General features: G+C 40.7%; 2 protein-coding genes across 4 annotated transcripts in view; one reads left to right on the forward strand and one right to left on the reverse strand.

Moving 5' to 3' along the window:
* Positions 1-1,039: 1,039 nt before the first annotated feature.
* Positions 1,040-7,216, reverse strand: LOC120544971 (gastrula zinc finger protein XlCGF57.1-like). Its single transcript, XM_039778878.1, has 2 exons — positions 6,690-7,216; positions 1,040-2,524 (listed from the first exon to the last, which is right to left on the reverse strand). Exons 1-2 carry the CDS (start codon positions 6,859-6,861, stop codon positions 1,083-1,085), a joined length of 1,614 nt encoding a protein of 537 aa, XP_039634812.1. The 5' UTR covers positions 6,862-7,216; the 3' UTR covers positions 1,040-1,082.
* Positions 7,217-18,827: 11,611 nt separating this feature from the next.
* atp8b1 (ATPase phospholipid transporting 8B1) overlaps positions 18,828-27,155 on the forward strand; it is a 50,829-nt gene continuing 42,501 nt past the window's right edge. The window contains exon 1 of one of the 3 annotated variants that reach the window (XM_039780331.1): positions 18,828-19,181. The gene's annotated coding sequence lies outside the window, so the exon portion shown is untranslated. Of the gene's footprint in view, positions 19,182-21,011; positions 21,092-27,155 lie in introns of those variants that run through there. The other 2 variants (XM_039780333.1, XM_039780332.1) reach the window with 2 other exon arrangements.

Here is a 27,155-nt window from a genome sequence, read left to right on the forward strand (position 1 = left end):
ATGTAAATAGTTTATCCTTTATATATGAGTTATAATGTTCAATATGTTTATTTTTGCACTGGATGACTCCAAATATATAGAACTGTTTTAGACAACACAAATGCTTGTGTGGCATTGCTGTGTGTGTGATAGCAATATACTGTATGTGAGATTCATGTTCCGTTTTATTCATTTAATTATCTTTATGGTCCTAAAACCTTTTTTTATTGTATGTACAAATCACAAAGGCAAATTCCTCGTAAGTGTAACTTACTGTCGCAATAAATCTTTTTCTGATTTTGATTCTGATATGCTTTGCCAACTTAGATTAATCAATGTATCTTTAACCACAGATTTTTCAAGGGTATGGCTTCTAACCTGTGTGAGTTCTCATATGGACCAACAAGCCACTATTTCGTTTGAAATCTTTTCCACGGTTTGCAAGAATACGGCTTCTCACCTGTGCGAAGTTCAAATCATTTTAACGTTATTGCGCAACCTTGCCCCTGTTTTCACCTGTTGCTGAGTAACGTACGTTAACATCCAATGGTCTCTTGAATTTAGCATACCTGTAGCAAGCTCCTCCGTAGCGATAAAAACAAACGTCGAAGCGGAGCTCTGTGCTACAGAGCGGCGGTTGCTAGTTGTTTAAGCCGCTACAGACCTCCGTCACAGCTCGGTTGTATCAACGGCATTTAGTAGATGTGTTGAGCCGCAAGAGAGTTCCTCAACGCCGGGTCCGGTGCCCAGCATGGTGCTCCTTCAGGTCAGCGGTAGCTGGTGGTTCAGTTATCCGAGAATAGGTGACTCTCAGCCGGGGACAGTGCACCGCGAGCTGCCGGTCATTTCAGTGGCGATTACGGATAAGTAAGTAATGAAACGACTGGTTTAGAAAATAATTAATGTTAGTCCCTGCCGCTGCCATGTTGTTTGTGTATCTCTATGGCAAACGCGCGGGGGGGGGAGGGCTGAGCCCGTTCGGAGCTACGGGAGCCCAGAGGGGAGCGTCGGCGGATGTTAAGGAGAAAACTGATTTTCATTTAAACAAATCCAAGTTAACTACACATTCGAGTTAATCGATAAAATCGATTTATCGCCCAGCCCTACTTCTCACCTGTGTGGATTCTCATATGCATTCGGAAAACATCTTTACTTCTAAAATCTTTCCCACACATTTTGCAAGAATACGGCTTTTCACCTGTATGGATTCTCATGTGGACCAACAAGCCACCATTACGTGTGAAATCTTTTCCACATGTTTTGCAAGAATACGGCTTCTCACCTGTGTGGATTCTCATATGGATTCGGAAAACATCCTTACGTCCAAAATTTTTCCCACACGTTTTGCAAGAATACGGCTTTTCACCTGTATGGGTTCTCATGTGGACCAACAAGTCACATTTTCGTATGAAATCTTTTCCGCATGTTTTGCAAGAATATGGCTTCTCACCTGTGTGGACTCTCATATGGAGTCGGAAAACATCCTTACTTCCAAAATCTTTCCCGCACATTTTGCAAGAATACGGCTTTTCACCTGTATGAGTTCTCATGTGGACCAACAAGCCACTATTACGCGTGTAATCTTTTCCACATGTTTTGCAAGAATACGGCTTTTCACCTGTATGGGTTCTCATGTGGTTCAACAAGCTACCATTACGTGCAAAATCTTTTCCACATGTTTTGCAAGAATACGGCTTTTCACCTGTATGGGTTCTCATGTGGACCAACAAGTCACCATTACGTCTGAAATCTTTCCCACACGTTTTGCATGAATACTGCTTCTCAGCTGTGTGGATTCTCATGTGGATCAACAAGCCACCTTTACGTTTGAAATCTTTTCCACATGTCTTGCAAGAATGAGGCTTCTCACCTGTGTGGATTTTCATATGGTTTTTTAGCACCGAGGCATCACTTAATCTTTTTCCGCAGATCTTGCAAACGCATCGCTTCTCACCTGCGTGGACTCTCAGATGTTTCTGTAAACCTGAATTTCTCCTAAAGTCTTTCCCACATGCGCCACATATGAAAGGCGTTTTACCTTCTTGAGTTATACATTGAATCACTGACAAGTTAGGGTTGTTTACATTGTTACTGTGACTTCTGCTCTTATGATGTCTCTTCTTTGGTTCTGGCTCTACATTTCGAGTTAATCCCGCGTCTCCATGCTTGCCTCCTTTCTGATCTTGGCTTTCGGCTGCATGAGAGTTGTGAGAGAGGAGCTGGTGGTCACTGTTTGCTTCTGATACCACAGAGGTTATAACTGGCATGTAGGCTACAGACTCTTTCTCTGCTGCACTTAGAGTGGCATAAGGATGACCTTCACTGTGGTCCTTTTCCTCATCAGTAGGAGTCAACATAAAGGTACCAGTCTCCTGCTTCAGTACATGCTGCTGTCCCTCCTGACTGGTGCACAGTTCCTTCTGTTTGTCTTTATTCTGCAGAGACTCTGGGTCCTCTTGGTCAGGACTGGAGATCCTCTCCAGCACACAAAGCTGCTGGTAAGCTTGAACCTCCTCCTCCTTACAGACCTGTTGCTGTGGGAGCTCTGGAGGGACAGAGAACAAAATAAATAGGATACTCCTGTTACTGTAGGGTCAGTGTATCTTTTGGTCATTTGATGTTCCTTTTAAAATACAAAATTTTAAATTGAAATACATGCCGTTTTTTCCTTTTCATGGTCAAAAGGGGGTGAGAGAATTTTAAAATATGCTGTGATTTTTATTTTCTAATTTCATTTTCAAAATTAATTAAATATTTTTTCATATTCTGAGATCGGATTATGTCATTTAGAAGGCAGCTGCGCCAGTGTACCAGTGTTTTTTGGCTAAAATGACTTTGGATTCCTACTATTGATGTGATTTTAGACAGAAACAAGGCCTGTCATGTGCAGAAATCTCTGTGCGCATATCACAGGAAAGTGGAGGGCGCAAGAGGATTTTCTGCAAGAAGTGTGAGGAGGGCGTGGCCTCTAGCTCACCCATTAAGAGCATGCTCCCCATGTAGGCTGAGTCCTTTGCAGTGGCCCGGGTTAGAATCCAACCTGTGGATGTTGCGTCTCATCCCCTCTCTTTCTCTCCCCCTTTCCTGTCTATCCACTGCAACTATCGAATAAAGCAGTGGTTCTCAACCTTTTTTGTGCCAGCGCCCCCCTATCCATTATCCAGGTCCCTAACGCCCCCCATCAAATATTATGTAGGCTAAATGCCCCAAATATTAATGATTATGCCCCAATATAGGCCTATTATTGTTGTTACTATTGTTATCAAAAATAATAAAAAAATCAAATCATTGAATGACAACACATGTATTAGTTTCCCAGGTATCAAAAAGCCATGTGAATAGAAATTATATATATTTACAGGTTTTAAAGAAAAATGCAACCATTTGACATTCAAATTAAATAACAGCAGCCAATCAGAACGACTAGATATGTAACATTCAAACTATAAATAGGTATTATCAAAAGGCTTGCTGCATGGTGTGAACCTCAGCACCTTTAGAAGATGACTATAATTTGAATGTCCTTTTTTGTTTGTGAAGTGACCTTGGGTGTCATGAAATGAGCTTTAAATAAAATGTATTATGCTTATTATTATTATTATTATTATTACAAACACTAACAGTAGCCAATCAGAAACAGCTAGCAATTTAACAATCAAATCTATTTTTCATTCAAATCTAAAATCGAACTGTTCCAACGGAAAACAAGCTGGCACTTATCAAGGGGTAAAAGCAGAAGGATCTCACACACACACACACACGCACACACACAAGTATTTTGGTGATGACAAACGACTTGAAGAACGACACCTACTGCCGAATGGAAATAAGTGTACAACCTTTGAAAGTTAGTGAGAGCCCTTTTTTTAATACTTAGAAGAGTCTAGCTATGTTTCCTATCGCCTGTCTTGCGATTAAACGCAACCCCACATCGCGCTGTGTTTTGTGGAGGTGTGAGAGTCCCGTATAGTAAACAGTGACATCACTGCCTCTATCTCTTTTCTTTCTCTCTTTCTCCGTGAAATTAAGCTGCTTTCAGGTACAGTAGGAAACGTTGTGTTTAATAAACCATCTGACGAAAAAGTGTTACGGTTAAATATAAAGTCTACTTGTGCTACATTGGGGGTTAGGGTTACAGAAAACAACAGGACGTCGCGGCGATTGTTTTTTTTTTTTTTTTATCTGATCGCAGCTTCACGTAGTAGCTACGGAGCTCATTTAAGACGATGCTCTGACGTCCCGTTTCCATGAAGGCAGCACAGAGCTGCGCCAAACAAAGCTGACAGAAGCACAGAGAAGTTAGGATACCCGTCTGGTCCAGTCGCAGTGCTGTAAACTGGCAGCTTTTAATGTTGCAGACTACTTATTCTTTAGTAGTTTAAGTGTAAACATGTGTTGTTATTGTGAATCTTTGGTTTAAACTAGCTTTCAAACAAACGCCCCCCAAGGGCACCTCAACGCCCCCCTTTCCAAAATATTGCTTCCAACGCCCCCCATCATCTTCTGAACGCCCCCTGGGGGGCGGTACCGCCCCCGTTGAGAAACACTGGAATAAAGGGAAAAGCCCCCCAAAAATAATCTTAAACAAAAAGAAAAGTGGCTCAGGCTTGCTCGGAGCCATCTGACACGACGCTGAAGTTAGCTTTTGAGTCGAAGCTTACAACTTGGCAGTTAAGGGGAAACTTAACGCTGACGTTAGCTTCTCCTTCACAGTGTCCAATTCTGCAGTTGAGGGGAACTTGTAGCCCAACTTCTCGGAGCAACTGATCCTCCATTTTTTTGCACCTCTTTGTATAAATATGGCTATGAAATACATCATGAAATACAGTGCTGCTAATACGTTTATGAACCCATGCTAAAGTTGACTAAAAAGAGGAATAAAAAAAATCATCTTTTGGAAATTGATCTTAATGCCTTCATTAAAAAAAAGTCCTTAAAGTTTAAGGACACCAATTTTCTTTGTGAATGAATTATGTATTGTAAATAGATAAATGTTCTTCCTTAAAATACAGGGGGCATAACTACACACACCCCAATGTTAAATTCCCATAGAGGCAGGCAGATTTTTATTATTAAAGGCCAGTTATTTCATGGATCCAGGATACTATGCATCCTGATAAAGTTCCCTTGGCCTTTGGAATTAAAATACCCCCACATCATCACATACTGTTCACCATTCCTAGAGATTGGCATGGGGTACTTTCCATAAAATCATCTCTCATTTCAAATCAAACCAGCTATTAGGCTAACTGAAATAGAACCATACCAATCTCTAGGTATGGTGAAGGGTATGTGATGATGTGGGGCTATTTTAATTCCAAAGGCCAAGGGAACTTTATCAGGAATTTTAGTACAATATGAGATCGTATTCTGAACGGCCGCCATGACAGTCTGGCTTTGAATTTCCGGAGAAAACAAACCCATGTGATGCGTTCACCCAATCAGCTGCCGGTTTTCATTTTTTTGGGCAACGATACAGATTAACGCCGCCTGCTGTTATGGAGGCGTATTACGTCTCGTCTCTTTGGGGTGTTCTGTGGCACTTTTTGGACCAACACGGGGAGACTGATTATTTCGACTGGCTTTTCTGTCGACAGTCGGCCATCTGGCTGGTGTGTCCTAGCTTTTAAACGGCCTGGCCCCGGAGTATTTGTCCGAGATCTTAACCCTGCGTGAGCACAACCGGTCCTTGCGGTCCTCAAATCAGCTGGTTTTAGAAGTCCCAAGGTCAAAGTATAAATGGTGGGGTGATCAGGCTTTTGCAGTTGCTGCCCCGAGACTCTGGAACAAGTTCCTATTTCTATGTAATTTTTTCTGATTTTATTGTTTCTATGTGTCATTCTTTTTATTGTATGATATGTCATATGATGTGTGTTTTAGTCTTAGTTTCTGATGTGAAGCACTTTGGATACCTGTTAGTTACTGTAAAGTGCTATATAAATAAATGTTGATTGGTTGATTGATTGAAATACAATGGACATGGAAGCACAACAAACATGATCCTTATTGTTAAAGAATTAAAAAAAAATTAATCGACTAAAATAATTCAAGGCACATTGGTCAACTATAGAAATGTACAGCATTGTATGTATTGCCCTTAGTAACAGACTTCATTTAAAACACATTTGGCAACTTTATAAGCCTTTTCTAATTATCTCAACAACTGCCATAATATATTCATTGAAATTCTAACAACAATATGAGATTTTAATTTAAGTATTTCCATTTAAGCTTTTACATTTCACATTTAATTATGGCATGATTTTTCCTAGTAGTGTAGTAAAATAATACTATTTTTAATTAAAATAATACTATTTTTAATACTAATACTAATTTTAATTTGATCTTGATTCATTTTCTCTTTGGACTTTCAATTTGATTTATGAATAAATATTCCCTCCACAGGAAAGCGACTGTTTTTTATGGAAATTAGGTTGTGGTGAATTTTACTACTGTATTAAAGTCTGAACGCGCATTAAAAGTGTCATTTGTGATTAAATAACGTTTAGCTGATGCTTTATTGATCGCAGAAGTTTGAATCTGTCAACATCCTTTTAACGTTACCGCACTTTAACTCTTGTTTATATTGTAGAACCACATACAATATTCAACTTGTTGTTCATCTGGTATCTCAAAAAACATCCCTGGATCGTAAAGTCAGACGTCTGTGGTTATAACCATAATATGATATTTAAATAACGTGTACTCACCTATTCTGTGTAACTTTATTTCGGGTTTACAAACGACGTCCAACAGTCTACGCTGACGATAGAGTTCTCCCTCGTACTCAACGATAGTTTTTTCAAAAACGTTGAATATTTCTTCAGCAGCAGCAACTAGTCGCTCGTTGACAAACTCTCTCAAATACTCAACTGAGGACATTGTTGCTTAATTAATCAGCACTAGCTACGTTTACACGTCTTGCAGTTTATTCTACACCAGGGCCACGTTCAGCCCGGACAAAACGTAGCAACACGCTGTTGTTGTTTTTTTTAACTGAAACGGGCGTGCGTTGAACACCCCGATGTGCGCAAGGGCTGTGCCTTATTATTACCACGAGTTTACAGACACGTTTTTGCTGATTGTGTGTCACCTGGGACGCAAGCACCAAACGAGAGAAAACATAACTCAAAGCCGTTAAACACCGTTGCAAGGAAACATGTCGTCCAATCAAGAAACCGTAGCGAAACGGTGTTGCGGTTGAACATGCTCTTTGACATGCTCCACGGCGCTTGAGTTGTTTACTTCCGCTGGGTGTTACACTGATCAAGTTCCGACAGTGGACGTGCGCGCGCGCTTTTCTTTCCCTTTTAAGCTGATAGCCTTTCATTCAATCGTGTGTTCTCTTTATACATCCTTGGTGCGCAGTGGTGTTGAAGAAGTATTCAAATAAGTAAAAGTAAAAATCCTGCAATGATTTTTGTTGTTGTTGATTGAGGGTAATCAACTGGGAATGATCAAAACAGTTGTGGCAATCAACTTGGCTAATCATACTTCAATGTAGGCCTATACATTAGTAAAACATTGTACTGTGTAAACTACATGTGCTTTGTGTGAAAAAAAACTTAATTTGTAAAGTAGAAACTAACGCCAGATTAATCAGATTAATGAAGTGGAGTAAAAAGTACAATTTTCTGTCTCTGAAATGAAATGTGAAGTTAGAAACATCACCCCGGCTTTGTACTAACAATGTACATCTACTTTGGTCATTTCACAGGGACAGTTAGTACTCTTTAATAAACTACTATTTTAACAATCATCTTTCTGTTATTTCGCAGATAATGATTTCCGATAAAAACAAATTAGCAGAGGTGGAAGAAGTCTTCCAAATATTTAGGTAGAAATACAGTGTAATTCACAGTTATTCAACTGGGTACCACTGATGAAGGCTGTATAACAGCTGAACTCAAATACAATATGCAGTATTTAGATTATGTATTAATTTCACAGTGTATATCAAAGAACTTTTTTTTTCGAATTTGTCACAATTGCCGTTTAATTCAATTCCTTAGTTGAGCTGGATGTTATTCTGCTGAGTTATGCAAGTGTAAATGGGGTAGGGTTTGTTCTACTTATAAGTGTTGACATTTTATTCTCTAAAATTAATTGGAATTAATCGGCAACTGTTTTGATTGATACCTAATTGTCCTTCTGGGGAAATTTGACTTGAACCCGTCAACACACATGGGCACACAGCACCAGTAAACACACAACATTAAAGAGTAATAAAATGAAAATAAACACCCTGAGGCATTAATCAGTGTGGGCTTTTGCACTGCAGTACAGCCTCTAACCTCTGCTTATCTTAGGCTCCTGATTTTTATTGTGATACAAAAAAAAGGTGATACAAGGAGTTCTTAAACCGATTTAATTTGCACTGCTGAGCTCTGTATCATCTGGTAACAGCTCATACTGGGAGTACATAACATGGGATGAAACAAAGAGGATCATCTTTACCTGTTTAAGTATGACATGGTCAAAGAGAGACTGAAGATAACGATGATCTTTCTTTACCAAATGCTTTTACCTGATGAAGGTCTGGGACCGAAACGTTGTATTTTTCTAAATAAATTATTGCTTGCGTAATGGTCAGTGTGCGGGATTTTCTCTCAACAATTTACCAAATGCTAAAAAAAAAAAAAATTTAAAGAAACTTTGATTTTGATGATACAGGAAGGAACACAAATCATGCAGTCATTCCATAGCGGACTACACTCTCCAAAACAGCCTGATTAAACATTTAATCATTTGTCATTTATCAACAAAAAAAAAAGCAAAACATTTGGCCAGAATCTGGTCAGACACATGTGTTAACGTATGAAATATATAGCAGGTTCACACCAGGGTTATTATAGATAACTAAAACTGAAACAAAAGTAAGCAGTGAAAAATATGGATACAAGAAAAACTAAAACTAAACAATTAAATAAACAAAAAGTGCAAATCATTTATGTTTTACTTTTTTACAGAAACTAAACTGAGTGGATATTGACATTCCACAACATGGCACTGTGTAGTAATTGCTTCACATCAGACACTAAAGTAGTGTGAAGATTAAACGTGAAATATCATGGCTATTCTCCAAGTATATGTAGCTACATACTTCCGAGGCATTAACATGGCCCTGACAAAAAACAAGCAAACTGTAAAACTAAATAAAGGAAGAAAAGTTTTTTTTTTTTATATTTCTCAAAAACTTAAACAAATAAAAATGAAATTGATAAGTCAAAATAAATAAAAAACAATAGAAAATTCTAAACTTTAATAACCTTGGTTCACATTTTACACTTCTAATACGGTAATAAGAAACAGTGATGTCAGTCAGTGCGTTTACATCCACAGCAGTATCCGCGGTATGGTTATGCCAGTACTCCCAGTATACATGAATGGGGAGAAATGGTATGTTAGCCAGGGGCCGCATCGGGGGCTGCTCGGTCCCTCCTGCTCGGAAAGAGGCTATGGTATTTTCCTATTGGATGTTGCATAAATTAAGTCTTAAAATACTTGTATTCCTTTTTTTTTTTTACAATAATTACAACACAGTATCCTACTGTATCAATCAAAAGACCCTTTAATAAAGGAAAAATTTGTTTATAAATTGAGTACCACTATGGAGAAATAATTCCTGTGAGCACATATAAATGAACTGCTGCCCTCTATTGGTCAGAATGTACAATAAGCGTCATGTCACACCAATTACTCTACTAAAGGTTTTACATTTTAAAAAGTTTTAAAATTTATATATTTTAATTTAATAAGTCATAATAATAATATTATTATTAGGGTTCAAACACCAAAGTGGTGGAACCGTATTGTGTTTGTGCTGGTTTATTATTATTATTTGAGTGATTATAAGAAAATGTGCCATTTTGTGTCCCTCAACACAAAGCTGCTCTGTAAATCTGAATAAACAATAAAACATTAAATGAAATGCTTTAAAAATAGTAAATTGAAAATCAAACATTAAGAATGGGAAGTGGCACGTTTTCGTTATTGGAGCTAGACTAACATAGAAACCTGAGACTTGTCACCATAACTGAAAATGATGTGCAAATGCTACACAAGAAATATAAGCCAAATTGTCCACATGGTGGTGCTGTAATCAACGCCCCAAAAAAGGGATTTTGGAAAGGTGATGCAATGTGCTCTAAAAAAGCTACTTGGACCATTAAAGTCTACAATTATGGATTTGTTGCTAAATTGCATAATTAAATGTGATATAGTAATATGAATAGACTTTGGTCAGTTTTGATAGTATTAATACCAACATTTGTTTACAGGACTGAGATAGACATCTCTACTATAAATTAGTAGGATTTGTGAAAAAACATGGCCAATATCAAAGAAGCAGGAAATTGGCCATAACCAACAGTTTGTCCAATCATCATACATTTTGTAACATATCTTAAGTCTATATTGAGGAATAGGCCTAGACAATGATTTTGAGCTCAACCCATAGGGGACAGAATTTCACCAAAATTGGTGCAAAATCTGTGGTCAAGTATTTAAAAAAATAATAATTTTAAGATAATTTTTTGGGCATTTTAGGCCTTCATTATATAGGACAGCTGAATATGTGGAAGGGGAGAGAGAGAGAGGGGGAATGACATGCAGCAAAGGGCCTCAGGCAGTGGTGTAGTCTACGTGAGACGCAGGTATACACAGTATACCCACTAAGAAAGCTCCAGGATTTCCATATACCCACTTAAAAATGCTCAATGACATGCTACAACATACTTTCCATTATAATTGTGACATATTTAGAATTGTCATCTCTGTTTTTTTCATCTTTGAATAGGCTAAATAAAGGTATTTCCACTGTAAATTGGTTCATAAAAGTGTATCAGAATGCAGGAAATTAAGTCTTTGACGCTCCCTGGTGGGCACCCAGATCCCCCAATATGATATGCCTCCCCCCATGACCCATTCTGGCCTATATATATATATATATATATATATATATATATATATATATATATATATATATATATATATATATATATATATATATATATATACATACAATACAGTATAGTATATCTACTCCAATACATTAGACTACATCACTGGCCGCAGGCGGCACGCTCTACCAGGTGAGCTAGCCAGGTCAAGTATTATCCAGGATCTGAAGTGTCATTGAATTGGTGGATGCGGGCGTAGCCTATTTAGGATTATATGCTTTTTTACGTCTTTTTCTCAAGTTGCTGTGGGCTGGAACGAGCTACAGCCATGAAAATTGTCACCGTAACTTGGCACCTGTCAGATGTACGCTGATGACACTCACTGTCATATATCTACTATGCTAAAAACAAGAGGCAAGCTGCAGAAGAGCTGTCAGCTACAGGGATCAGTATTTCCAATTGGTTATCAAACTCGTGCCTGCACCTCAATGTTGATAAAACAGTATATATGTTTTTTTCAAAATTTGCAAATAGAAATCCAGATTAGGGCTGCACAATGTACACATTTTTTAATTATCATGGCAATATCAACTTGCACAATAACCATATCGCGAAAGGCTGCGACACACAGTATAGCGAGAGACACTCAGATATTTTTTGTGTCAGTTGAAACAAAAATATCAGTAGAAAACTGCACTTTTTAATGTAACTGTCGTTCCTTCTTTTGTGTTGCCTTTTATATTCAATTCAATGTTCAATGTGTTCAATAAAAGAATGTTGAAAATGATTTCCTTTGAATTCAACAAGCAATATGCTGTATTTTAGCAGAATACTGAAAGAAAGCAGAAAGGCAGAACTGTGTACACTTTAACCCTTGTGTGGTCCTTCGGGTCCCAGTGACCCGAAGGACAACACAAGGATTATGTACTTCCCTTTACTTTGTTGAGAATTGCTCTCTAAACAAGGGTTAATACAGCACCTTAGTTCTTGTTTGTACAGCATTTTGGTCAGCTTAAACTGTGTTTAAATGTGTTCTAGAAATAAACTTTACTTACTTACTTTACAAGAAACAGGGTTTAGAGAGCAATTCTCAACAAAGTAAAGGGAAGTACATAATCCTTATGTTGTCCTTCGGGTCACTGGGACCCGAAGGACCACACAAGGGTTAAAGTGCCCATATTATGAAAAAAGTCACTTTTTCTGGGATTTGGGGTGTTATTTTGTGTCTCTGGTGCTTCCACACACATACAAACTTGGAAAAAAACAAACATCCATGTTGTTTTGAGTGAGATACGGTTTCTGAATGTGTCCTGCCTTCAGTCTCCTGGTGAGCTGTTCAAAATCTGCACGGCTTCCTACGTAACTAGCCGAAACTAGGGGCCCAGGGGGCTAATGCTAGCGCTAGCAGGCTAGCTCGTTCTCATTGGCAAAAAACTGCTACAACACACACAAATTCATCTAATCTACAAAATAAATTGTATAGAACTACTTACGTGTCCCTGTTCTGCAGGTATTCCATGCAAAGTGTGAAGTGTGCCCTCGTTTAGAAGAAGTCTCCCGGCTAATCCTGCCTTGTACAGGCCGAAGTTGGAGAAACAGCTAGCTAGCTCATGTAGTCCTTACCTAGCTACTGCGCATGTGCGGCTGACAACAAAGATGTTACAGAAGTTGAGAGGTCTCACTCTGTAGCTAAAACAGAGATCTGGCACAGGGTGAAAAGAGGAGCTGCAGCAATGTGCAGTACAACAGAAATATGGTGTTTTTTTTTAAATTAAACCATGTAAACCTATTCTGATACATTCTCTTACAATTATGAACCTGAAAATGAGCATAATAAGGCCACTTTAATGTCTGTTTATTTATCGCAAGTAATATCGTTATCGCGATTATTCAACAACGTTAACGCATATTTACCTCATATCGTCAAGCCCTAATCCAGATCCAGATTTCACAGAAGTAGGGAGTGTCACGCTCCCGCCTGCCGTGATTTCCGCACGGTGACAGTGTGGTGTGTGTGTGTGTGTGTGTGTGTGTGTTTATTTCTTCATTTTGTTATGCCTGCTGTGTGTTTGGTATGCTGACTCTCCCCACACCTGGCACCAAATGAAGCACTGCGCAAATTCTTTCAGGAAGACTTCGAGAACTTCATCCACCTCTCTCTCTTCCTAAAACTGATCAGCTGTTTCGAGGCGTTCACTTTTCAGTTAAACCAACCAGAATTGGCCATGAATTTCATGAGCCAATCACAGCATGGCATCCCTGCTTTGAATCTGTTCTTCTCTCTGCTGCTGTCTGCTGTCATTTCAAGCAAAGCTGCAACCCTCCTCCTCTCCTTCCACCTCCAGTCACCATCACCCACGGCACCCTGGGTCCTCCTCCGGCGGACCTCTCCCGTCGGCTCCTTCACCACCACCACCGGTGTCTAGACTCCATTGCAAGGGGATATGTCTTGGCTTCTCTACCCCTTTAAAAATCATTTTTAAAATGATGGAGTCTAATCTCCAAAGACCCTGTACATTTCATATTATGCATATGTACAAATAAACCTTTGCATATCTGCAACAAAGTCTCTCCTGATTGAATTCCAATCAGCGCACCTGCTACTCATCCTGCTCCATCATCTGCCTTCAAATTCCAGTCTGACTTTCCTCTCCCTGCCGGATTGTTGCTTACCACTGAGTGTGCTTATTCACCAGTCTTTCGATATTTGTATCTAGTCTAGTTTCTTGTCTTTGTACTTACCTGTCTGCTCTGTTTCCTGACGTGACTGACTGTAAGATCTCTGTTCTAAGAAATAACCCACCCACAGCCCAGACCCCAAGCCATCTTCGGACCCAGCACCCCCACTGCCAGCCCACACTTACTGCTTCAAGAAAATAAGATTCTTTACCACCTACTCCAGTCTGCGCCTGAGTTCTGTCCCCCATTCTTGACAGGGAGAATACTCTCAGTAGTCCCAAGAGTTCAAATATCTGGGAATAATAATAGATTTACAACTCACATTTAAAACACAAGTCAAAAAAAGTCATAAACAGAATCAAATTTAACTTGGCAAACTACGAACACATTAGGAATAATTTAAACACAGATGCTATGTGATTTTCTCACATATGAATTACTGTCTTGCCAGCTGGACACAGACAGGACGGACCACATTACAAAAAAGTTAAAAAACTTTATAAACAGGCCTTGAAAACGTTGGCTAAAAAGTCAAATTCATATCACCGTTGTAAAATCTTAATTAAATATGATTTCTTAAACTGGTTAAAATCGTTCATTGCATTGCTGTCATGGTTTTGGGTTTGAGTTCTGTTGGTTTTGAGGTTCTGTTCTTGTTTCCTGTTTTTGTTGTGTATTTGTTCTGTTTTCTGTTGTAGCCTGTGTTTTCTCCCTTATCTTGTCTAGCTGTAGTTCCTGTCTTGTTTTCCCATGTGTCTGTATGTTCTGTTTCCTATTTTATTTTGACGGTCTGGTTTTCTGTCTTGTCTTGTCTTTGGTTTTCCCTCCTTTGTGATTGCCCTAATGTGTTTTACCTATTTCCCAGCCTAGTGTCACCTGTTGCTTGTTTTCTCATTACCCTGTGTATTTAGTCTCTGTTCTGTCTTTGTCTCTTGTCGGATTGTTGTTTGCTGTTCGGTGTTTCTTGTTTGTCCTGGTTTTTCCTGTTCCTGCCTGTTCCTGTTTTTGGGATTCTGCTTGTACCTGTTTTTGCCTTCTGTTCCCGTGACATCTTTTTTTTGGTATGGCTTTCTTATTTTTGTTTATTCAATCCTCCAAGCTCACACTAGCCCTCGTCTCTGCATTTGGGTCCTACATCCTCTGACATCCTGACAGAACAATCCGACCAACAATGGACCCAGCAGTTTTTCATCCATTTTTTCACCCTTTGGACTCGGTCAGTACAACTCTTGTTGATTTTTTTCGCTCCTTGCATGTGGAGGTCCCTACCTTTTCCAGGCACCTTATGGGGGTACGTTGGCAGGCTACGGCACAGGAGTTTTGCTGTCCTGCCTCCATGCCTGTTTTTTGTCCTGGGCCTTCCTGTGTACCTGAGCCTGAGCCAACCCGTGTTGCTGAGCCTGAGCTGACCAGTATTCCCGAGCTGACGTGCAACCCTTCTGTTCTCGAGCTGACGTGCAACCCTTCTGTTCCCGGGCTGGCGTGCAGCTCTGCTGACCCTGGGCTGACGTGCAGTTCTCCTAACCCTAGGCTAGCAAGCAGCCTCTCTGCGTCCCGGCTAGCCAGCCACCACCCTGAGTCCCAGCTAGCTAGCGGTCCCCCTGAATCCAGGCAAGCTAGTGGTCCCCCTGAATCCAGGCTAGCTAGCATTCCCCCTGAATCCAGGGCAGCTAGCAGCCTCCCTGAGCCCCGGCTAGCTAGTACCCTCCCTGAGCCCCGGCTAGCTAGTAACCTCCCAGACTCCAGGCTAGTTAGCAGTCCCCCTGACTCCAGGCTAGCTAGCAGTTCCCCTGGCTCCGGCCTAGCTAGCAGTCCCCCTGGCTCCAGGCTAGCTAGCAGTCCCCCTGGCTCCAGTCTAGCTAGCTTTCCCCCTGAATCCAGGGCAGCTAGCAGCCTCTCTGAGCCCCGGCTAGCTAGTACCCTCCCTGAGCCCCGGCTAGCTAGTAACCTCCGAGAGTCCAGGCTAGCTAGCAGTCCCCCTGACTCCAGGCTAGCTAGCAGTTCCCCTGGCTCCAGGCTAGCTAGCATTCCCCCTGAATACAGGGCAGCTAGCAGCTTCTCTGAGCCCCGGCTAGCTAGTACCCTACCTGAGCCCCGGCTAACTAGTAACCTCTGAGACTCCAGGCTAGCTAGCAGTTCCCCTGGCTCCAGGCTAGCTAGCATTCCCCCTGAATCCAGGGCAGCTAGAAGCCTCTCTGAGCCCCGGCTAGCTAGTACCCTCCCTGAGCCCCGGCTGGCTAGCAACCTCCGAGAGTCCAGGCTAGTTAGCAGCTCCCCTGAGTCTATTCTAGCTAGCAGCTCCCCTGAGTCTAGGCTAGCAGCTCCCCTGAGTCTAGGCTAGCTAGCAGCTCCCCTGAGTCTAGGCTAGCTGGCAACCTCCCAGACTCCGGGCTGGCTAGCAACCTTCCTTATTCCCCGCTAGCCGGCAGCCTCTCTAGTGTCCCTAAGCGCTCTAGAGTCCCTGAGCTTCCTAGTGTCCCCGAGCTCTCTAGTGTCCCCGAGCTCTCTAGTGCCCCCGAGCTCTCTAGTGTCTCTGAGCTCCCTAGCAGCCCTCCAGAACCTTGGCTGGCTAGCGTCCTCTCGGTACCTCGGCTGGCTAGCGGCCGCCCGGACTCGCCGCTGACATGCAGCCGCCCAGAACCGCCGCTGACGTGCAGCCGCCCAGAACCGCCGCTGACGTGCAGCCGCCCAGAACCGCCGCTGACGTTCAGCCGCCCAGAGTCTGCGTTGCCCGACCTTCCAGACCTCCCAGAGTCTGCGTCGCCCGACCTTCCAGACCTCCCAGAGTCTTCGTCGCCCGACCTTCCAGACCTCCCAGAGTCTTCGTCGCCCAACCTTCCAGACCTCCCAGAGTCTCCGTCGCCCGACCTCCCAGAGTCTGCGTCGCCCAATCTCCCAGAGTCTGCGTCGGGTGTGCCGGGTTTCAGTTTTTCGGGTTTTTGTCGGCAGTCCGGCTGACTTCTGCCCCCCGTGTTTTGTTGGCAGTCCGGCCGACTTCTGCCCCCCGTGTTTTGTCGGGGGTCCGGCCGACATCTGATCCTGTAGCCTTGTTGGCAGACACTGGCTCGGCTGACTCGTCGCCTGTCTCCAGCCCAGCTGACCCGCTGCCTAGTCCCAGCCCAGCTGTCCTGCTGCCTGCCTGGGTTTTAGCCTTCACCGGCCTGCCAGGTCTCCTGAGGGGTTCAGCCAGAGCCGTCCTGTTCGGCCTCCTGAAGGTATTCGCCTTCGCGGACGTCCTCCAGAGGGGACATGCCTTTGTCATGGTTTTGGGTTTGAGTTCTGTTGGTTTTGAGGTTCTGTTCTTGTTTCCTATTTTTGTTGTGTATTTGTTCTGTTTTCTGTTGTAGCCCGTGTTTCCTCCCTTGTCTTGTCTAGCTGTAGTTCCTGTCTTGTTTTCCCGTGTGTCTGTATGTTCTGTTTCCTGTTTTATTTTGACGGTCTGGTTTTCTGTCTTGTCTTTGGTTTTCCCTCCTTTGTGATTGCCCTAATGTGTTTTACCTGTTTCCCAGCCTAGTGTCACCTGTTGCTTGTTTTCTCATTACCCTGTGTATTTAGTCTCTGTTCTGTCTTTGTCTCTTGTCGGATTGTTGTTTGCTGTTCGGTGTTTCTTGTTTGTCCTGGTTTTTCCTGTTCCTGCCTGTTCCTGTTTTTGGGATTCTGCTTGTACTTGTTTTTGCCTTCTGTTCCCGTGACATCTTTTGTTTGGTATGGCTTTCTTATTTTTGTTTATTAAATCCTCCAAGCTCACACTGCCTGTCGTCTCTGCATTTGGGTCCTACATCCTCTGAATCCTGACAATTGTTTCCCCTCTGCTCAATAAATTCAACAAAATCTAACCTCATCCACCAGAGCATCTACAAGAGGGGATTGTAAAATACCATGAAAAATAGTGTTGGACAGTCAACATTTTCAAGCAGCACATACTTGGAATACCATACTTACAGAACTAAAGAACATCACGTCTATCAAATCCTAGCTCCAAATCCATAAAACCGGTTATTGACAAATCAAAAATGCTGCCATAATCTGGAATAATGTGTTTGTCTTTGTCGCTAGTAGTGTTTCTGTACGTGCTCATGTGCTTGGTGAATTTGTCTGTGCTTAAATGCTAGTGTGTTTTAATGTGAGTGTGTCTATGCACTTTTACCTGTGGGTCTATATACTACTTGTGTTATGTTTTTTTCTCATGCCATCAACCTTGCTTATTTGTCGTATTTTTGTATCTTATCTAATGTTTTCTTTTAAGCCATCAACCTGCTACGGACTGCAGATGAAAATTAGCCTGAATGGCTAAATCTGGCACATGTTGGACTGCTGTGCTCATGTTAATTATTGTGCATTGTCCCTTTTAAATAAAGAATGTCTAAATCAAATCAAAGGGCTGGGATTAGGCTATGAATTAAGTTCTTCTTAAAGGGGGGGGGGGGGTAAAATGGCGGGAGTTATAGAAATGCTGCATCCATTGTAGTGATGAAACAGGTGTGTGCTTGGTCTCACCCCTTCAGAATTAAACAGGCTGCAGTGGCTTTGCGTTAAGAAGCTTGAAACCCGCTTAATACTGCTTGCTGCTTTGACTTGGGCAATTGGCTGCTTTCTTCTGTTGGTGCGAAAAAGGGTCTGAACGCGATAGGGATTGCCGCTTGCGGCTATATTTTTTGCTTATTAGCCTATTGTTTATTCAATGTTATCTTATTTCTTTATCCAAAATTTGAAATCAGGCTATTACCTACCTTGGCAAAGGTTAGTTTTGCATAACTCTAGAATATATGTAGCACACATCCCGTAAAAAATCTTAAGAATACCCTAATCAACTCATCTCTCCTAATCATATTGTATGCCTTAATAGTCTTATGTTACTAATAAAATCAATTATTCACAAAAAATATTCATTAGGCCTTAACAGTTAAGATATTATCATGAATGTTGCCACATTAATTAATAAGAGTATAAGCAACAAATGTAGATTTTGGGGGGATTTTTGAGGAAAGATTCAATTAAATTCAATAGAATTTTGAATTAAATTCAGTTCCACATCCTTAATTTAGTTCCATATTCAAAATAATTATATTTTATTTTTATGTTTATACTTACGGTTTGAAATAAACGGATTACATAGCCTATTTACACCGTTACTTCACTTTCATGTCTAATACAAATGTTTTTAAATGGTTAAAAAGAACTAAAAACTATTAAAAGGGACATTGACAACACAGGGAGAGGCCCCCGTTAAGGATCACCTGGTTGTATTCAATTACACACTTTTACCTGTGGCACTGCGTGGCAGACCAGAACTCCATGCGCCCGCTTCCGCAGCTCACCTGCGATATCCTCCCTGAATGCCACGCGCGTTGTTTTTAAGAAGCTTTTTATTGTGGTTTTCAGGCGTTTGACGTGTCGGACCGGTCGGGCAGGTTTGTCCGGGGGAAAAGCAGGTGAGGCAGCGGGGGAACAAGGGCGGGGAGCCGCCGCCGAGCTCTCTACAAGCAGGAAGAAGAGGATAACATGGTGAGGTGACAAAACGCCTGGACGCAGACTGAGAACAGGATTCACCTTTTTATATATATATATATTTTTTTTATATATATATATATATATATATATAAATCTGCGAAGGACACGGGGGTAAGTTCAGTTTAATATATAAATGTACTTGAGTGTGTTTTTCTTTGAGGGTTTAGGCTTAATACGTGTTAAAACCGAGAGCAGAGGAGTGTTTCAGCTGGGCGGCTGCTTCACAACACACCTTTCCTATCAAACGAGCATTCGCTCTTTGTAGGCTAACTATAGTTTCTTTGCGGCTAAAACGTTCACTTTATAAAGTGAACTATAAATAGTTTGTGGTGTAGTAAGTTGGTAATTTTAAAATACGTCTTGAAATACGTTTTTCCTACTATTTTCTAGGCTACCAGTTTCTTGTGTTTTGTCCATGTTCAATGAGTGTAGATAAGTAGCCTATTAAAACACTTCTCCGCCAATACAAATGAACACCAGTACAAAGTGCATCATAAAGTTAAACACCTTTTTTAAAACCTTTCCAGTTAAAACTGAACACCACAGCCTTCACGTTATAAGCACTGTTGTGTTACGATGCGGTAGTTTTAGCTAGGTGTACCTGATAAATTGCCAACTGATTTTACAGTATATAGCCTAGGCCTACATAAAGGAATGCAGTGGCAAAAGTAGTGTTATACAGTAATGGAACAACTAGACTAATATTTTTTTTGTAAATCACCCCCTTCAAAAAGTAAGCGAGTAAGGAAACCTGTCCAGTACCAAAAGTTAGCATCAAATATCTGTTCAGATTCATAATCTGTTTGCTTGTTAATTCAATTTTATTTTTAGTATCCAATCATAACAAGAGTTAAGTTTGGGGTCAATTTCCATTCCACTCCATTATAGACAGAATACCAGCTGAGATCAGTTGCATTGTTTTTTTTAACCAGGGCAGCAGTTTTCAGCTTACATAATTGCAAAAGGGTCCTCCAATGTTTTCTCAGTGAGCCTTTTAAAATGATATCAGATTAGTAAACAGAATGTGCCTTTGGAACATTGGATGAATGGTTGCTGATAATGGGCAATGTACATATTGCATTAAAGATCAGCCACTTCTTTCTACAACAGTCGAGAACCATTTTGCAATTATGTAAGCACACAATGTAATCGGACAACTGCTGCCCTGATAAAAAAAAACAAAAAAACAACAACAATGCGACTGATTTCAGCTTGTATTCTGTCTGTAATGGAATGGAATGGAAATTTCTAAGTGACCCCAAACTTTTGACCGGTACTGTATCTCGAGACACTTTACAGATAAAGTAGGTCTAGATCACACACTATAATTTACAAAGACCCAACAATTCCAGTAAATCCCCCATTATTCTTGAACAAATAGTTCCTGATTTAAAAGTAAGCTAATTTTAGACTGTATTGTACTTACACAAAGCTCTCATACGACTGCTTGTGTTAAGACAACATTTAACATGTGAGAACGTTATTTTGTAAAATGGAAAAGACGTACCTCTTTTTTTTTCCGCATAGTATTGTACTGGTAGGCCTATTGGTATCAGGTAATGTCATTACTATTAAAGTATAATCTGAAAAAAAAATCTGCATCTGTTTTGCCCCTATAATGCTTTTTTGGAAGGGAGGATAACATTGCTTTAGTTTGATTGCTCAGTTATAAATTTTAGGAAAAGGTTCTTTCAGTTTTTCTTTTCACATCTGTGGGATGGATGTACGGAGCCTCGGAAGGGCCATGGAGGAAGATATTTTATATGGGAAGAAAAAAGAAACTGTTGCGTTCTCTAGCAAAAGGTTTATGTCGCGCATACGTTTGCCTATGTCCTTTTTCTGCTGTGAAAAGTTGTCACCAATAGAGTCTGTGTGAACTGACATGAATCAACATTGACCACGGCTGCTGTTTTTTGTTTTCCGACTGCAAACTTTTTACAGCCACCTCTTGATCTAAGGGAGCTACATCTTTCATAGGAAAAGGAGAGATTTTTGAAAACGGAAGCCTGTCAGACTTCCAGGTAGGTTGTGAAACACACCCACATAGTCTCAGTTGTAGCTGACACACAGTGACAGCTTCTCGGCGCATGCGTCTCACCAGCCTCAATGTTTTTTCCATAAACGACCAGCTGAAGAAGGCTTGAGTCCTTTTGATTAGGGAAATGTCCGTCTCCTTATGAAAATAATTGACTTCGAAACTAGTGACAGAGAATTTGAATCGTGACTTGAGAGGCAAATGGATTGAAGGGTGAGCCGAGGTTATGGCGTCATTGCTTCTTCTGTATGTTTTTTCCATACGGAAGGTTCAAGTACTGTACAAGTTTGAAGCTTTCTGTTGGCAGTTTATTTCAAATGTGGATTTCTTGTGTTTATTTATTTTTAATTTTTTTACAACTGTATTCTTTCTACTTTATTCTGAAATTTTACATAATGTATAAGGACATGTATAAGGATCTCAGTTTCTATTAAGTATCTGTTATGAAATTGCCTCAGAGCAGATCTGTGTGGAACATTCATAAACCCAACCAAGCATCAGTTTTTGTACAAAGGGTTTAAAAAAGTTCAAATTAATGAAATTAGCCTGTGGAGTTTTATCCTTATTTTATTAAGCTAATTATATTTTGAATATTTGAACTTCTGTCCCTTCTTTAGCGAGCGTATTACCATGGTTATTGGCACATTACCACCACCAAATAGGGAATAGTGTGAAACAGAAAAAAAACTTTCACAATACAGTACCTGATGCTGCGCAGCTAGATGGCATGGTTCACAGTCAATACATTTAGGACATTTTAAATAATTTGATACAAATTTCCTAAAAGTTACAATATTGTGGGTCCTACATTATGACTTTCTGATGTGCCGGTCTTGTATATTGGTCCCTGTGTCAAAATCTAGGGGGCCAATAGGAGCCCAATATTTATTTATTTCTAATATGTTACTTTTGCCATAGTTGACCGAAAGGCAACACGGGGAGGTAAGGTGTTTTTAAGAGGTTTGGTTTTCACCCTTTTCAAATTAATTGACACAATAAGGAATCTCTGGCTCGATTAAGGTAGCCTATTTGGTATGGTTTTCAGGTAAAATGAAGTATTAGTTATGCAAAATGGACCCAATTATCAAAACATTGATCCATAGCACTATTAGCAACACCCCCTCCAGGCACCTTTTTAATCCAGCCACAACCACTTCTGTCAAACATTTTTCGCATAAGCTCTGCTGAGGTTTCAGCCAACAGTGAACTCCTATGTACTGTAAGCACAACACACTGTAGGCAAATTAGAAGTCAAATACAATTTGACTGGAAAGGGGATGGTAGTTGTTGTTGTCGGAGGAGCACTGCATGATTTCACTTTGTAAATGTCATTTATCATATGTATGTATGTATGTATGTATGTATGTATGTATGTATGTATGTATGTATGTATGTATGTATGTGAGTGAGTGAGTGAGTGAGATCTATATATCTATCTATAAGGACTGGCTTCAGACTGAAATTCTAGAGAACATCCTCATCATCCAGAGAGGAGTTGAACCTCTAACTCTGGCAGTATAGGTTCCTTGCTCAGGGACTGTCTGTTTATGGATTCGTTGTCTGGATTCAGCTGTTAGTAAACTACCGAATAATCTTAATTGAGATTTGACTCTCTAAGCTTTATTAAGCTCCATTAACACAGAGAGCAGTGCTTTTATATTTACTAGTTCCGAAGTGACGGCAGGTAGACCTGCAGCTTCTCCAGTATGAGGATTTGTAACTATTTCTGCTTTTTCCCCCTGTTAACCGCATTGAAATTGGATCTTTCTGACTTTTTATAGACTAATAGAATAATTGATTAACCAACTGCTGTTTTCAGAGAAAAATCACTAAAAACCCACTGTACACTGGGAACATAAAACTTTTGTGTTTCTTATAACTGAGCACGGCCTCACACTATTTTTTTTTTTTTTACACTTATCTTCACTTACCCAAATATTGAAGATGAAATAATGGCTTAAGTGAAGTTTTCAGAGAGTACAAGTAGTTGAATATGATGGATAAAGGAGATAAGTGGCAGATTGTTTGGGGTTTACTGCTCTATGTGCAGAGTCGCTGTATTCAATTCAATTTTATTTATAGTATCAAATCATAACGAGTTATCTCGAGACACTTTACAGATAGTAGGTCTAGACTACACTCTGTAAATTCCAAAACCCCAACAATTGCAGTAATTCCCTCAAGAGCAAGCATTGTATTCAATGGCAATCCAGCAAATAACAGGCAGTCATTCTTTTGGTTTTGCCAATTGTTTGTCATCAGCTCAAACGGATTCCCGGCAGGTGCTGCTGAAACCCGACTGCATTAATGTAACTGATAGCATCTGTACTGACCGGCTTAGATGTTCTCACACACACACACACACACACACATCAAGGACGGAGGTGGCCAGGTGCAGGGCTCAACCCACACGAACGTGTGTCCTGTCCACCCAGTCAAAACTTACGAATATTTGTTAAGGCAATGGAACAAATGGCACAGAAAATACCAGTAGTAGCAGCAGTCCTCCTGAGCGTAGCAGCTTCAGTTGATTATAATAGCAGCTCTGCTGCACCCTCCGGGCCGCGTACATGCTCCATGTATTTCGACTGTAGTCTGGGTTGACCCTGCTACATCAGCAGTGCAATAACGTAATGCACAGCAGACTTGGACATGTGGAGGTAACTTCCCCAAACAAAACACTCACACACACGCACGCACGCACACACACACATAGTGATATTCCACTCTGCTGTAGCCCAGACCTCTGTCACATCGGGTACTCATCCTGAAAAATATTAAATAAGTAAAATATCTTACTTTTCCTACAATTACCAGCTCTTTCTTCCATAAAGGATCCCTTTAGGAAGGCCAATACATTTGCATCTGCCTGGAGGCTTTGTTTTCTGTTCCATCCTTCAGTTTTTCAAAAAATATCCCGCAGATTTCCATGAAATTTTGTTAAAAATTTGAATGACATCTTTTTTTTTTTTTTTTTTTGTAAAGCCCTTTGAGATCACATACAATGATTTAGTGTTCTAGCTATAGCTACATGAACTTGAATTAGTTGCAGCCATGTGCTATGGTGAGCAGAAGGCTAAACTACTAGCTCATTTGCCACGTTTACGTTCCCTATCACACTAGGATGGCAGCAGCAGGCAGTGCCGCAGACTCGTAGCAGGCTAACAAGGGCCCGCCGAACAAGGGGATGCCGGAGGCGGTGTTGGAGGAAACCTAAACATGGAAAAAAAAAAAAACGAGCCAGTATTCGTGCTAGGCTGAAGCTAATCTATATCGATGATTTTCCACTTCAGGGATTGTTCAGGTGCTGGCAGAAATTCTGCCAGATGTTTGTCAGCTTCCGCTTTTTGTGTGTTGGCATTCTAAACTCCAGTGGATTTATGAGGACTATGGTCAACTGCTCCTCAGATCTCTGCAGGGTAAATCCACACAGCCAGCTAGACTATCTGTCCAATCAGATTTTTCTGTTGGACGACTGAAACGACTTTTGAACGTACACATGTTCCACCAAAACAAGTTCCTTCCCCAGTCTTACTATGCGATGTGAGTCGAGTGCCGATGTGAGTTGTGCATGCTCAGATTTAAACGGTTTATGGCATAACGTGTCATACTGACATTTGTGAAATCTGTAAAATAATAAGCTTTTCTCTTTTACATACAATAACAGAAGATGGAAATCATTTAAAAAACGTTTTAGCTATCTATGATGGTTTGATTGCTAACGTTGGCTCAAAACGCCGTTAGCATCTTGTAGTATTTGTTGCAAAGTGACGCATGCATGACTCCCATCGGCACTCGACTCGCATCGGGTAGTGACACCAGACTATTTTGCAGAGGCACCGTCATTGTGTCCGGGACTTAGCACTGCCCAAGACAATTGTGATTGGTTCAAATGCCAATGAACCAGAGCACATTTTTCCCCCATCCCGCAATGCTGTGTGGACCAGAGCCGTATATTAGAGAGAGTTTGGCCAACTAGGGAATCAAATGTTCTGAGCTGTCCCATTATGCGATTGATTCCGAGGTGGTCACGTGTTTCGTGGACTCCATGTTGGATACCAACATTCATCTGATTCCCATTGACATAGTGGAGGGAATAGTGGAAAAATTATAATTAAAAGAAGCCATAAATCACTGAAAAAATGCCCAACTGTTGCACATTTGGCTGCAATGAAAGACCGGGAAGCTCCCCCCGTGAACCAAAAAGGCAAAGTATGGGAGCTGAAGGTGAAAAGGCCAAACTAGAGGGCAAGTGACTACTCATTTTTGTGTGAGGTAAATGTCAATTTCTCTCTTCAACTTATAACAATTTACATGGGACAAATATAGTAATACCATCGTTAATGTGTACCAGGCTGTCAAAAAAGTTCTAACACTGCTTTAGAAATGTTTGAAGTTAGCCATTTTTTGTTAGCACTCCATGTACCGAAATGCTTGAGATCTTGCCATAGTCATGACTTGAATTTAAGCTTGTCTGACTTAAGTTGTCATCTGTAACTCAGATGTAATATACTGTGACCACGCAGGCATGTCATGTATGTTGATTTAGATCACCAAATGTTTTAATTTGTTTTAATTAATACATAACTTTGCCTCGGTTACTACTAAGTTATTATTGCTAGCTTGATAACGTTATGGTCCTGTCCTACCGCGATTTACACCTGACCAAAACACACTTTTTACCCGTTTGCTGTCGGTCACATTATCATTCTCTTATCATGTATTTTGTCAAAAGACTGTCAGTAATTTTGTTAAGAGTTCAGCTGCTAGTGATGACGTTTTTGGAAGTACAAAAATCGTGTGTTTGTAGCGCAAGTAAGTTACTGAATGCCCTTCTGTATTTGTCCTGTCTTGCTCCTGTCACTCACTACAATGGGAATTTTTTAGAGGTCCATTTATGATATAGAAGGAAAATATACACTGGAATATTTCCATAAGGGCCTTTCATAAAGTCTCATTTATCGAATAGGTTAACCCTGAATTGGCTGCAGCCCTGAGTCTTTGGCTACGGTTAGCAGAACTTTCTCCGAAAGGGACGTGCAATAGCAACGCGCTCTCTCCAGAATGACCTGAGATTGCCAAAGTCTCCTGTCACAGCTTAGATGTTCTAAAGCCTTAAAACGGAGCCAAGGAGGGAATACAGAAGCCTTGTTTTTTCTCAGACCACTTGAATTACAATATGCTGAAAGATAAGGATTTCTTTGGCTCAAGGACACCAAAAATTAACTGCCTACCCCATTTAAATGGCTGTAACTCAGTGGCCATGAGGTTTTGTCACTGAACCACTAAGCTGTCCTTTTTTAAAATGATAAAAAGGAAACGAATGTCAACAGACTATGATGGAAAAATGTAACTTGAAAGAGTTATTATTTTTCCCCTTTTGGATTAGCTTTATTAGCCAGTAAGTTTGCAGAAAACTGCCTTCATAGATCACAGGAAAGATAAAATACAAAAAGTCACCACATATATTTAAAGAGCTTATAGGAAATAGGCTTTTTTTTTCTTTACAGGAGTGTTGGAGCTAGAAACTCTGAAATAGACTACAGATCCACACTGTGCTTGTAGTGTTTTGGTCACAACGACTTCCCTCCCTTAAGTTTTTCTTTTGAAGCCTCCTACTCACCTCAGCGGTCCTCCCTCCTCTCAGGTTTCACTGTCGTCGCTCAGGTATGCTCTATTTTGTTCCACCCCCAGCCTGCTCTTTGTTGTTGCCATAGCGAAGCCCTGGCACAAAACCAATGGACCAAAACCTGTTTTTCGATCCTCGTTGCCCTGCTGCTGCTGCTGCCCTCCGGTTGGTTGGTTTTTGGGAGGTGGGCAGAGCAGTAATTGTTGAGACCTCACGAGGAAAACCGATGAATTTGTCTTTTTTTTTTTTTTTTCTTTCAATGAGGCTGTTTTGAGGCTCATTGGATTGCAGTGTTGCAGAATTTTCTTCATTTATTTCAATACTTGCCGTTAACAGTAGTCAGTAATATTAATTCTTATAAAGTTTTGCCCCATTACATTTCCTAATTGTTTAGTTCACTAAAGGTTGCAGCTTATGGTTT

This window comes from Perca fluviatilis, chromosome 17 (assembly GCF_010015445.1).
Source record: "Perca fluviatilis chromosome 17, GENO_Pfluv_1.0, whole genome shotgun sequence".
NCBI lineage: Eukaryota > Metazoa > Chordata > Actinopteri > Perciformes > Percidae > Perca > Perca fluviatilis.

Coding starts and splice junctions, on each gene's coding strand:
- LOC120544971 (XM_039778878.1), bottom strand. CDS start 6,861: ATGTCCTCAGTTGAGTATTTGAGAGAGTTTGTCAACGAGCGACTAGTT. Junction 2,525..6,689: donor AATAAAGTTACACAGAATAG/GTGAGTACACGT, acceptor CTGTCCCTCCAG/AGCTCCCACAGCAACAGGTC.